General features: G+C 44.2%; 1 protein-coding gene across 1 annotated transcript in view; it reads right to left on the minus strand.

Moving 5' to 3' along the window:
- IL2RA (interleukin 2 receptor subunit alpha) overlaps positions 1-12,146 on the minus strand; it is a 24,882-nt gene extending 12,736 nt beyond the window's left edge. The window contains exon 1 of the mRNA XM_034752424.1: positions 11,900-12,146. Coding sequence (XP_034608315.1) covers positions 11,900-11,966 — 67 coding nt within the window. The 5' untranslated portion in view covers positions 11,967-12,146. The remainder of the gene's footprint in view (positions 1-11,899) is intronic.
- Positions 12,147-12,433: the final 287 nt, after the last annotated feature.

Raw genomic sequence — 12,433 nt, forward strand, 5'->3', positions numbered from 1 at the left:
CAGCTCACCTCTGCTCCGCCTCCTCCCCGAGCACGCCATCACTGCTCCACTTCTCCCGCCTCCCAGGCTTGTGGCACCAATCAGCTGTTTGGCGCTCCAAACCTGGGAGGGAGAGAAGCAGAGCGGGGCGGCGTGCTCAGGGGAGTAGGCGGAGCAGAGGTGAGCCGGGGCTGGGAGTTCCCCTGCGTGCCGCCCCCCCCACCCTTACTTGCTGCAGGTGGCCCTCCCCGCGCTCCCCTGCCCCAGCTCCCTCCGCCTAAATGCCGACAATGACCGGGGCGGCCGAAGATCCGGCCGCTGCAGTCGCCGCCGAAGAAAATGCCGCCCCCCAAATGCTAGCGCCCTAGGCGACCGCCTATGTCGCCTAACAGGTTGCACCGGCCCTGGTCCCCAGTAGTAAGGGTGATGCTGCTGAATGAATTTCAGAGCCCAGTTAGGTGGGGTGGGTTCGACTCTCCTTCCTTTACTCTGAGAGAGAAGCAATGCAGGAGACATGGTGTCTGGGAATGGCTATCAGGAACAATAGCTGTGTGAGCTCATGCCTGCCTCCTGCTGGCTGGGCTCAGATCACACTTCCTAATCCTGCCTAGCAGCGGCACAATGCCAGTAACATTACCTCAATATAGAGGAATATTCATGACCAGTTTCTTTTGTGGTGGCTCCCAAATATGAGGGTCAAAAACACTATAAAAATTAATTAGAAATATTCTGGCCCATTTTTCCATTTCCTTAGATTCGGACATTATTTTTCAAAGTTCATATTTTGACACCTGTAAATACTGGTAGTTAAAAGGCAATTATTTATCAGGAACAATTTCTAATATTCTGGTTAAGTATTTTATATTCTTAATGAAATTAAAAATATATATATTTTACAGTTAAACTTGATATCTGCCTCAGCACTTGCATCCCTAATTGTATGGTGTAATGTTGAAAAAACAAAGATAATCCAGCACAAAGTCATTGAACCGAGTAATAGTTACAACAGCCACTAAGCAAAACAATAAAAAACTAGGAGATTCACAGTTATGTTCCCACACACTAAACAGCAACCAACCAACAACAGCTTATGGTGAGAAGGTGGAGGTTGCAAACCTAAAAATAATTCATTCAGAAAACAAGGACTGTTATGACAGCAGCAAATGACATCCAAATATAATTCTCAGTCACCTAGGATTAATTAAGAGTGGGTCATATTAATGCTGGTTGGGAGACACGATCAGGCTTTGCTGTAGACCCAGTGTTGGATGAATGCATTCCCAAAGGAGGTTCTGGAATCATTTGCTCCGGGTCCCTGAATCTTGAGAAACTCAAAGATGGGATTCTGGACCTGGAGGGCTATCTTAGCATGGGGTGCTGTGTTAGGAAGGGCAACTGATTAATTGATGAATCCATGAGAGACAGAACCTGCCAAGAAGAGGAGGTGATCTGTAGACCAAGGGCCTTCAGTCAATGTAGGAAGCGAAAGATAAGACAAATGTGGTCAGTGGCTATTTATCTGTAATACACATCACAATTGCTATGATGAGACTTCCCTGCTCATCACCTCCTCCCATTTCCTGTGACAAGAAACAATAATGCAACCCCCTCAGAGGACAAGGGCTAGGATCTCAAACTCCAGACCGTCCTCTGTCTTTAATTCTTCTTGCCTTCTACCCCTGACTCCTAAGATGTCCTCTCTGTATAGATAATCACGGCCTTGCTGACATTATTTCCAGCCATGGAAATCAGTGATTTCTAAACCCAGTGCTATGATTTCATTCTCCAGGTTCCTCTTCTTTACTTTCACTGTCACCTACTGTCTCGCTTTGTACTTCCCCTCCCACCCCCCACTCTCCTGCTTTAGTGAAAGCTGAGGGCAAGTGAGCACACAGGAGGAATGGCAGGAAGTAGGCAAAGAGATCCATTGTGCACAAATGATCTAAACTGTTTTAACGTCTTCAATCCACCTACATCTCTTCACGGTTAAAGGATTTGCCTTGTTTAAACTAGCAGCGGATTGTGGCTTCTAGAGGAGCTGCTGTACCCGAAATAGTTAACCACATGCTTTACCACAGACTGTCAGGGTGATTAAAATTAAAGAGTTATCAGATGAGAGACATTTCGTGAACACGTACTCTCACTTTCCCTGAAAGCTAAAAGCACGGTTCCCTCGAGACTTCAAACGCCTCTTTGAAGCAGCTGGTAGATCTGAATCTCACCAAACAGCATTCCAACCTACATCTCTTTAAATTCTTAATAAAAACCCACAACATTTCATCTATTCATTGTAAAGGGCAACTGCTCGCTTATCTGGTGAGATGCTTGGGGTTCTGCTGAGCTGCTGTGCACAATACTGCACAAAAAATGACACTTGTAAGTGATTGTGGACAACACCTCCACCCACTCTGCCGCTCAGACCCATAGTGTGGGTGTCATCTTCACATTGGTCCTCTCTCTGGATCCTCACAGCCGGGCTGTGTCCAGATCTTTCCAAGTCTTCCTGTACAACATCTCTAAGATCCAACCTTTCTTCTTCATCCACACAACTAAAACTCATCCAGACTCTTAGCATCTCACAGCATCCTTTTCTGTGGCCTTGACATGCAATCTTGCCCCACTCATATCCATTCAGAACGCTGCTGCATGGATCATTTTCCTACTTCATCCCTTTGACCGTGTCACCCCTTTCTTTGCTTCTGTCCACCATGTCGCCGTTGTCCATTGCATCAGACATAAATTACTTGTCTTCATTTTCATGGCCATGGGTGGTGGGTATCATAGACTGGGGGAGGCTGAGTCTCCTCAAACAGGCAGGTGTGGCCCCGCCCACACTCCATCCCCAATCCGCCTCTTGCTTCCTGCTCTGCGGGCGGCTCTTCCCCTGTGCCATGGCCCCAGCTGGTGCTGGCGCTGTGTTGCCTGCCCTCCCGGCGCTCCAGGGCTGGAGAGGCTGGGGCCATGCTGCCCAATCTCCTGGTGTTGAGGCTGCACTGACTGGCCACCCAGCGCTGGGGCTGCGCTGCCCGGCCACCCAGTGCTCCAGGGTTGGAGAGGCTGGGGCCATGCTGCCACGGCTCCTGGCACTTGGGAGCTGGCGGGGGCTGGGACCACACTTCCCGCCCTCCCAGCGCTCCGGAGCTGAGGGGGTTGGGGCAGCGCTGCCCAGCATCCCGGCCCTCCAGGGTTGGGGCCACGCTGCTCACCGTCCTGGTGCACTCTGGGGTTGGGGGCACTAGCCTGGGGCGGGGGTCAGATGTCACAGTGGGGGGGCTCTGGGCTCTGGCGGGTGGGTGGAAGGGATGGGGCTGGGGGGCTAGCCTCCCCGAGCCAGTGGTTCACCCGCCGCCCATGTTCATGGCAGTAGTATACGGCATAACAACTCATGGCCTTTCATGATTTATCCCCATGCTACCTATCATCTCTATAAGAACATAAGACAAGCCATACTAGGTCAGACCAATGGTCCATCTAGCCCAGTATCTTGTCTTCTGACAGTGGCCGGTGCCACATGCTTCAGAGAGAATAAACAGAACAGAGCAGTCTTGAGTGATCCATCCCCTGTTGTCCACTGATCGACCTAGCCTCTATGAATTTATCAATTATACCTTTGGCCTTCACAACATCCGATGGCAAAGAGTTCCACAGACTGATTGTGCGTTGTGTGAAGAAGTACTTCCTTTGGTTTGTTTTACACCTACTGTCTATTAATTTCATCAGGTGACCCCTAGTTCTTGTGTTATTAGGTTTTGATCACTTTTGTAGTGGTAATGAGGGTGGCCCATTTCAAACAGTTGACAAGAAGGTGTGAGTAACAGTAGGGGGAAATTAGTATGGTAAAATTAGGTCATTACAAAACCTAATTTTACCATACTAATTTCCCCCTACTGTGGCTATTTCATACTAATATTCGAGTTAGAGGACTGGTTTGATACAGGAATCCAGACAGAAAGTCAACTATTTTTTACCAAAATAGGTGAGAGGGGAAATTTGACATGGGTCTTTGTAGTACTAGGTAGACACAACATAGTGAGTCAGATGCCATGATAATCTGAACTAAGAATTTGCTTTTTTTTTTTTTTCTTCCATGGGTTTGTGACACTAGCTTTGACATGGTTTGATGCGGAATATAAACCTGTAACATACAGAATAGGACATTTTTTCCCTGAGTACATGGGTGACATGGAAGGGAACAGTAGTAGGCTGGCAGCTCGGAAGATTTACGCAGAAATTGTTGGAGAAAGCAACACAGCAGACAGAAACAGTCAGATAGTTCAGAAGTGAAGAAAACCTTTCCCAAGAGATCGCAAAAACTCAACCCTGTCTCAAAATCCAGAGATTCCCACAAAAGGCTACTTCAGGAGCTCATTTCACCAAGGGGTTTGATGCTGTTTCTGAAACTATATAATCTCTAGATGGTATCCGGCAATTGAAACTGACCTGTGAAGAGGAGAACTGATATCCATCTGCTGGACTGAAATAGGAACTATTGTGCTCCAGCTTTGAAAACTTTTCCCAACTATTTTTGATCTAAAAGTAAAAAAATGGGTGTCGGTTCTGTCTTCGTAACTTTTCCACCCTGAAGTTGTTTTGTTTTATTATCATTTGTTATGTATACAGGTAAGTTAGAAATGGATCTGAGCTGTGACGTTTGGGTCCAGTTCAAAAGTTCCCTGAAGTTTGGGAGTATTTGTATCGGGGGTTTTGGACCATGTGTGTTGTAAACATATGTAGTACTTAACAAAATCTCATAAGAAGACAAAATCCTTTCCTCGAGGAGTTTACAATCTAACTAATACAAATAAAATACAAATGAGAAAATCAGGCATAGGCATAGTGAACAGCACCAGAAAGGAGATCAGCATTGAAAGGCCAGGAGAAACCTACAGTTCCTTGCAGTATAGAAGAGACAGGTCTCAACTGTAATGACTTTATAGGTGCTTTATTCAGTTTTCTGGCCCTCGATAGGGCCTGTAGTTCAGGCTCTCTAGCTCATGGACTAACTAAACATGACAGGCTTGATTCACCATTGCCTGATACCTTGTCTCATCATTTAAACTGTACAAAGTGAGTGCCCTTTGGGCGTGAAATGCCACCGCCAGCATACATGAGTGAAGGCATGTGACTTGGTAGTATTTTACATGCACTTTACAGAGCTATACGTGATTCCAGAAAATCCGGCTCAGTTTGTGCTGCTGAGTATCACTACATATAGTGTCCCTAACTCCTGTCCTGTGCTAAGCAGCCATGCCAGCGACCGCTGACCAAGGGCAGATTTTTTACAAGGGATGCTACGGAAGAGAGGGAGAGTTCTCAATACGCAGTTGAGAGGGAAATTGTTCCAAGCACAGAGAGCTGTGTGGAAAAGGCACAAAGCAAAAAATGGGAGAATTTATTTTCTATTCTGTCCTTTTTTGTTTCTTATACCCTTCTGTTCATTGTGGTAAAACCAAAGAGCTTGTCCTTCTCCGGGGCAACTGCTGAGTACATTGCAGTAGCAGCATACTCATTTGGTATCGAATAGATCGTGTAAGCAGCATATTATTTTGGTGCTTGGGCATTTTCAGTTTTGAATCGACTTGACCACATTTTTACTCAGATGTGGCCTTTGTAACATTGGCCTCATCTGTGTTCATGCCCACAGGTAAAGGTCACTCTGCTAAGAAGGAGATTTGGCTATTAAAAGCATTTGCGTGCATATCGATTCAAACCCTTTTCTTTGGCATTAACCTCCCCAATTTGGGGTTCTGGTTGGGTTTTTTTAGGGGGGGAGAATGGGGATGTAATAGAACATCACCTGTGAGAGGAATTGCTCTGGGTGACAAACATACGGCCAGAATATATGGGTGGTTGGGGAATACATGCTCCAACCTTGGATAATACTGAAAAAACCGATGAATCACACTAGTTTGGTTTGAAATGGTAGGGAAAGAAGTCTAAGAACAGCGCCCAACTGAGTGATGTCCACCTCACAACAATAATCAGAGCCATTTGGTTTTTCACTGGCAGTCTCAGCAGGGAGAGCAAGGACTGAATAGGCATTATTCATTAGTATGTATTTATACCTTGTAATGCCCCTGCCATTTTACAAAATTGAGAGTAAAGCATCTTCCCTGACCTAGAGGGCTGAAGCTTTAAAAATGAGAAGATAAAGAAAAGCCAGCAGAGATGAGAAGATCATTGGTGAAGAGAACAAGATGGGATGGAGTGGGTTGTAAGGAAGGATTTGAACCAGGTGAGAGGAAATCTGGCAAACAAGAATGGGAAATTGTTCTAAAGTTCGCAGCCAGGCCTGGGAGATGGAGGCAAAGGGCAGCAAGAGACAGAAAGCCAGTGAACGGTTTCAGAGTAGCAGCCGTGTTAGTCTGTATCCGCAAAAAGAACAGGAGTACTTGTGGCACCTTAGAGACTAACAAATTTATTAGAGCATAAGCTTTCGTGGACTACAGCCCACTTCTTTGGATGCATATAGAGTGAAACATATATTGAGGAGATATTTATACACACATATAGAGAGCATGAACAGGTGGGAGTGGTCTTACCAACTCTGAAAGGCCAATTAAGTAAGAGAAAAAAACTTTTGAAGTGATAATCAAGATAGCTCAGTACAGACAGTTTGATAAAAAGTGTGAGAATACTTACAAGGGGAGATAGATTCAATGTTTGTAATGTCTCAGCCATTCCCAGTCCTTATTCAATCCTGAGTTGATTGTGTCTAGTTTGCATATCAATTCCAGCTCAGCAGTCTCTCGTTGGAGTCTGTTTTTGAAGTTTTTCTGTTGTAAGATAGCCACCCACAGGTCTGCCATTGAATGACCAGACAGGTTAAAGTGTTCTCCCACTGGGTTTTGAGTATTATGATTCCTGATGTCAGATTTGTGTCCATTAATTCTTTTGCGTAGAGACTGTCCGGTTTGGCCAATGTACATGGCAGAGGGGCATTGCTGGCACATGATGGCATATATCACATTGGTAGATGTGCAGGTGAACGAGCCCCAGATGGTATGGCTGATGTGATTAGGTCCTATGATGATGTCACTTGAATAGATATGTGAACAGAGTTGGCATCGGGCTTTGTTACAAGGATAGGTTCCTGGGTCAGTGTTTTTGTTCAGTGATGTGTGGTTGCTGGTGCTTTAGGTTGGGGGGTTGTCTGTAAGCGAGGACAGGTCTGTCTCCCAAGATCTGTGAGAGTAAAGGATCATCTTTCAGGATAGGCTGTAGATCTCTGATGATGCGCTGGAGAGGTTTTAGTTGGGGGCTGAAGCTGACAGCTAGTGGTGTTCTGTTATTTTCTTTGTTGGACCTGTCTTGTAGGAGGTGACTTCTGGGTACTCGTCTGGCTCTGTCAATCTGTTTTTTCACTTCAGCAGGTGGGTATTGTAATTTTAAGAATGCTTGATAGAGATCTTGTAGGTGCTTGTCTCTATCTGAGGGATTGGAGCAAATGCGGTTATATCTTAGAGCTTGGCTGTAGACAATGGATCGTGTGGTGTGTCCTGGATGGAAGCTGGAGGCATGTAGGTAAGTGTAGTGGTCAGTAGGTTTCCGGTATAGGGTGGTATTTCTGTGACCATTGCTTATTAGCACAGTAGTGTCCAGGAAATGGACCGCTTGTGTGGATTGATGTAGGCTGAGGTTGATGGTGGGATGGAAATTATTGAAATCATGGTGGAATTCCTCAAGGGCTTCTTTTCCATGGGTCCAGATGATGAAGATGTCATCAATGTAGCGCAAGTAGAGTAGGGGCGTTAGGGGACGAGAGCTAAGGAAGCGTTGTTCTAAGTCAGCCATAAAAATGTTGGCATACTGTGGGGCCATGCGGGTACCCATAGCAGTGCCGCTGACTTGAAGGTATATATTGTCCCCAAATGTGAAATAGTTGTGGGTGAGGACAAAGTCACAAAGTTCAGCCACCAAGTTAGCTGTGACATTATCGGGAAGGAATTCAAGGGGTGGAGGGGGCTGTCAGTGCAGTGGAACAGGTTTTAGCAGCAGTTTTGGACTGACTGGAGGGGAGAAACAAGGGGGCTAGAGAGGAGGTTACAGTTATCAAGGCGAGTGTGACCAAAGTCATGGGCATGTGTTTTTAACAATGGAACTTTAGTGAGAGACTGGATATGGGGTTAGAAGGAAAGAGATGAGTCAGAGACGATACCATGATCATGAGCTTGGGAGATGGCAAGCTGATGGAGTTACCGGTGGTGACATGATAAGGGAAGTGGACGAAGAGGATTACACTGGATAATAAGAAACAGGAGTACACTCAAGCCCTAATGGGGCAAGAGGAAATTTCTTCATCTCAAAGTGGAGATACCGTAGAGAGTCACTGTCTGTAGCAACTTCTACCTTTCCTAGACCATCAGATCATGGGGTTGGCAGTCTTTTAGTACAGAGCAAAGGGTATTTTTATATTGGGCATTTACTTGATAAGGGCTGCTGCAACTGGGAGTCCAAGGGGTTGCTATAAAGTAGCTTGCTCTCTGGTCAGCCTAGTGAGGACTTTGTGCGTGTGCTTGATGATTTAGCATTGTATGTAACATCCAGATACCATGGTGATGGGCATTGTGTACAGATACATACATTGTGTATACATTTCTGAGCACTGGTACTCTACATTTTAAATTAAATTCTCAATTTTTTATTTTAGTCCTTTCTGGGTATGAGCCACATTTCAATACGGTATATTAAAATTCAAAGGGATCGTGACAAATTGGAGCCCTGGGCTATAGACAACAAAATGAAATTCAACAAAGACAAATATAAGGTGCTACATCTAGGGAAGAGAAACCAAATATACAAATATAGAATGGGGGATAACTGACTTGGCAGCAGCACTGCTGGGAAGGATCTGGGAGTTGTGGTGGATCACAAGCTCAAGATGAGTCAGCAATGTGATGCTGTGGCAAAAAAAAAGGACACACAATTTTGGATTCCATTAACAGAGGCATAGCCTGCGAGTCACAGGAGGTGATAGTACCGCTTTACTCAGCGCTGGCGAGGCCTCAGCGCTGGACTCAGGACAGTGTCCAATTTTGGTCACCGCTGTATAGAAAGCACGTAGAGAAACTAGAAAGGGTCCAGAGGCGAGTGACAAAGATGATCAAAGGGATGGAATGCAAGTCATATGAGCAAAGGCTGGAGGACCTGGGTATGTTTAGTTTGGAAAAGGGGAGATTAAGGAGGGACATGATCGCAGTCTTCAAATACACCTCTACCCCAATATAACGCTGTCCTTGGGAGCCAAAAAATCGTACCGCGTTATAGGTGAAACCACGTTATATTGAACTTGCTTTGATCCGCCGGAGCATGCAGCCCCGACTCCCCAGAGCGCTGTTTTACCGCGTTATATCCGAATTCGTGTTATATCAGGTCGCGTTATATCGGGGTAGAGGTGTACTTGAAAGGCTGCCATAAAAAAGATGGAGAAAAATTGTTCTCTCTGCCACAGAGGGCAGGACAAGAGGCAACAGGTTCAAACTCCAGCAGAGCAGATTTAGATTAAATCTCAGGAGAAATTTCCTAATGGCAAGAACAGTAGGACAATGGAACAAACTGCCTAGGGAAGTCGTGGAATCTCCTTCACTGAAGGTTTTCAAAAAGAGGCTGGATATCCATCTGTCTTGGATGGCTTAGACATAACAAATCCTGCATTTGGCAGGGGGTCAAACTAGATGACCCTTGTGGTCCCTTCTAACCCTATGGTTGTATGATTCTATGATTTTCTGTTAATCTAGGATGATTAGTTGGATTGCAAGCTCTTTGGGGCAGGAACTATCTTTTTTGTCCTGTGTTTGTACAGCACCTAGCACAATGGGGTCCTGGTGCGTGTCTGGGACATCTAAGTGCTATCACAACACAAACAATAAATAAGAAGAAGGTAAGAGACAGTATGTCCAATGAACCAGAAGACAGGAGACATGAGTTCTCTCTACCCCTGCTGTACTGTGCAACTTAAATAAGTGAATGATCTCTCTCTGCCTCAGACTCTTCATCTATAAAATGAGGGAAATGATGTTTGCCCACATTTTGGAAAGCTCTTTGAGAGCCACAGCTGAAAAATGCTATATGAGAACTAAGTATTTTTATTTTCATTCTCCATCCAGAAATGTTCATTTTTGACAGTGTATTTGCCCAGAAACCCTGTGCTATATGAACTGTGCAACAGAATTTATTTTATTACATTGATCTGCAATACTGGGAGAGCTGGAAAATCAAAGGATAAATGCGGTGCCACAGGCACTGTAGGTGCAGTGATTACAAAGAGACATTGTCAAGTTTGGCCCGTAATTTGGCCAATCCTCTTTTAGTTCTATGCGTTTGCAAGACTCCCTACTGTCCTTTACATGTTCCCCATAAGAAAGAAAACAACACACTAACACCCGCAGTACTCAGAGACAACCCTACAATAACTAAACTGGAGCGGAAAAGATTTTGGTAAAAAGTTCAGTTTCAAAGGGCATTATTATAAAGAGAATAACAAAATGAAGTTAAAAATCATGAAAGTATCGGGACAGGCATTCATAGTAAGTACAGGAAGCGAAGGAAAGAGGGGGTGTAACGCAGGAGAGATAACTATATGGAAATATCTTAAGTTAGTCTTCTATATTTATAAATTCATCACAGAATTCAATTACAGAATTCAGTATGAAATGCAAGTGTTACACACCCCTCAGTTTTTCCATGATTCTAAGAAAGGCTTCTGATAAATGCAGATCTCAGTGTGTGCTCTCATTGTGTGTACTCTCCCAGGGCACAGTAATACAGAGAACATGATACACAGGACTTGACTCATCCCAGAACTGATTCCATTTACATATCTCCTGCTGAACATTTCACAGTGAGACTGCCACATGCATCATTTAAAATCATGCAGGGGATGCTGGCATTTCATTTTGCCATTACAATGTCTCCATTTAATAAAAAGATGCAGATGTATCAATGCATTATTCTCTGAAGATAAAATTGCCTGGAGATTAAACGTTTTGTTTATGAGTAGATTGGGGCAACAGCCAGGTCAAGTTGTTCCATTATGTACAATACAATCTCCTCTCAAAATTACAATTGCTCTGGTACAATTTCAGTACCCAGTGCTGGATGTGAGCAATTAGCAATGAAGTCTTCAGTTTGTCTGAGTTTCTTTCCCATGAAAGAATTTCTTTCTGAATTTCTTACCCGGCTCTTACCTCTGAAGTTGGAAATATTTGTGATGTTTAGAACAGAAATATCATAGGTACTGACATTACAATTTATAGACCTCTTTGCATTCAAACATACTAATTCAGACTCAAACACAGATACCAATTACTTATATATTACCAATATGTTCCTCAAATTCAGCCAATTTCTTAGGGTAAGTGAATACCCCAACAGGTAATACTAATATAAACCAGTAGTGCGTGGTGAATGGTTAATCTAATTTCTTCTAGAATGAATAGGTAGCATTTATTAAAGGGGTGAAAAAGCATAATTGGTATTAATCACATCTGTAGCAAACCTCGATTATATATCCGCTACCAGCAAGTACACCAAAGTCACTTGCCAGTTATCTGAGGAGGTTATTGACATTTCAATTTCTATTTTTATATTTCCTAAAGTTTCATGCAAAATGGAAAAAAAATCAAAGATCTATTTGTGCTAGAAGAGTGCGTAGTATTCCTTTGATCTGCCCACTATTCCAGTGATGGGTTAGAAGAGTCATATGTTACTCAGACAAAACAGGTAATGGTCCCACTCTGGATTGTCTCCAGTTGATGGTTTGTGGGCACATTTCTCTTGCTTCCTTAGAATACAAAGTTCCTTTAATCTACTAACCTCTTGCCTTACCTTAAAGCAGTCAACGTGTCAGTAACCTACGCCAGAGCAACCAAGCAATAGTAAACCTGGTTTTACTTTCCAGAAAGCAGCGATGATCTCTTACCAGTTCCATGTCCAGTTGCCGCTCCGGATCTGAGCAAGCCCCACAAGAAAAGAAAAACGAGCTCCATGTAACCTGGTCACGTATTTTCGACACAACGCTGATGGGGAGGAGGTTTTTAAAAGGTTAAGGGGCTTTCACTCAGTGAATCAATGATCTGTCAATTGCACTGCGACAGAAAAAGGGATGGCCATTTGGAGGGCACAGCTAGGACATTTCTCTCTGGTCAGCATATCATCCTTTTGCTGTCTAGAGCTGTGCGAGAGAATGAAACTAATGATGTGTGATACAGTTTAGCTGTGGTGTGTAGGAAGTGGTTGATAGGTAGGTGGCTCTTATTTGCACCCTCAGCTTCATTTCAATTGTCGGTCAGAAAGGGTGGGGAAAAACTTTAGCTGTCAGGTTTGGACACTTACCTACCAAATGGAAAAATATTGTCCCTTTTAGGGTGACCAGACAGCAAATGTGAAAAATCGGGTCGGGGTGGGGGGTAATAGGAGCCTATATAAGAAAAAGACTCAAAAATTGGGACTGTCC

This window comes from Trachemys scripta, chromosome 1, assembly GCF_013100865.1.
Source record: "Trachemys scripta elegans isolate TJP31775 chromosome 1, CAS_Tse_1.0, whole genome shotgun sequence".
NCBI lineage: Eukaryota > Metazoa > Chordata > Testudines > Emydidae > Trachemys > Trachemys scripta.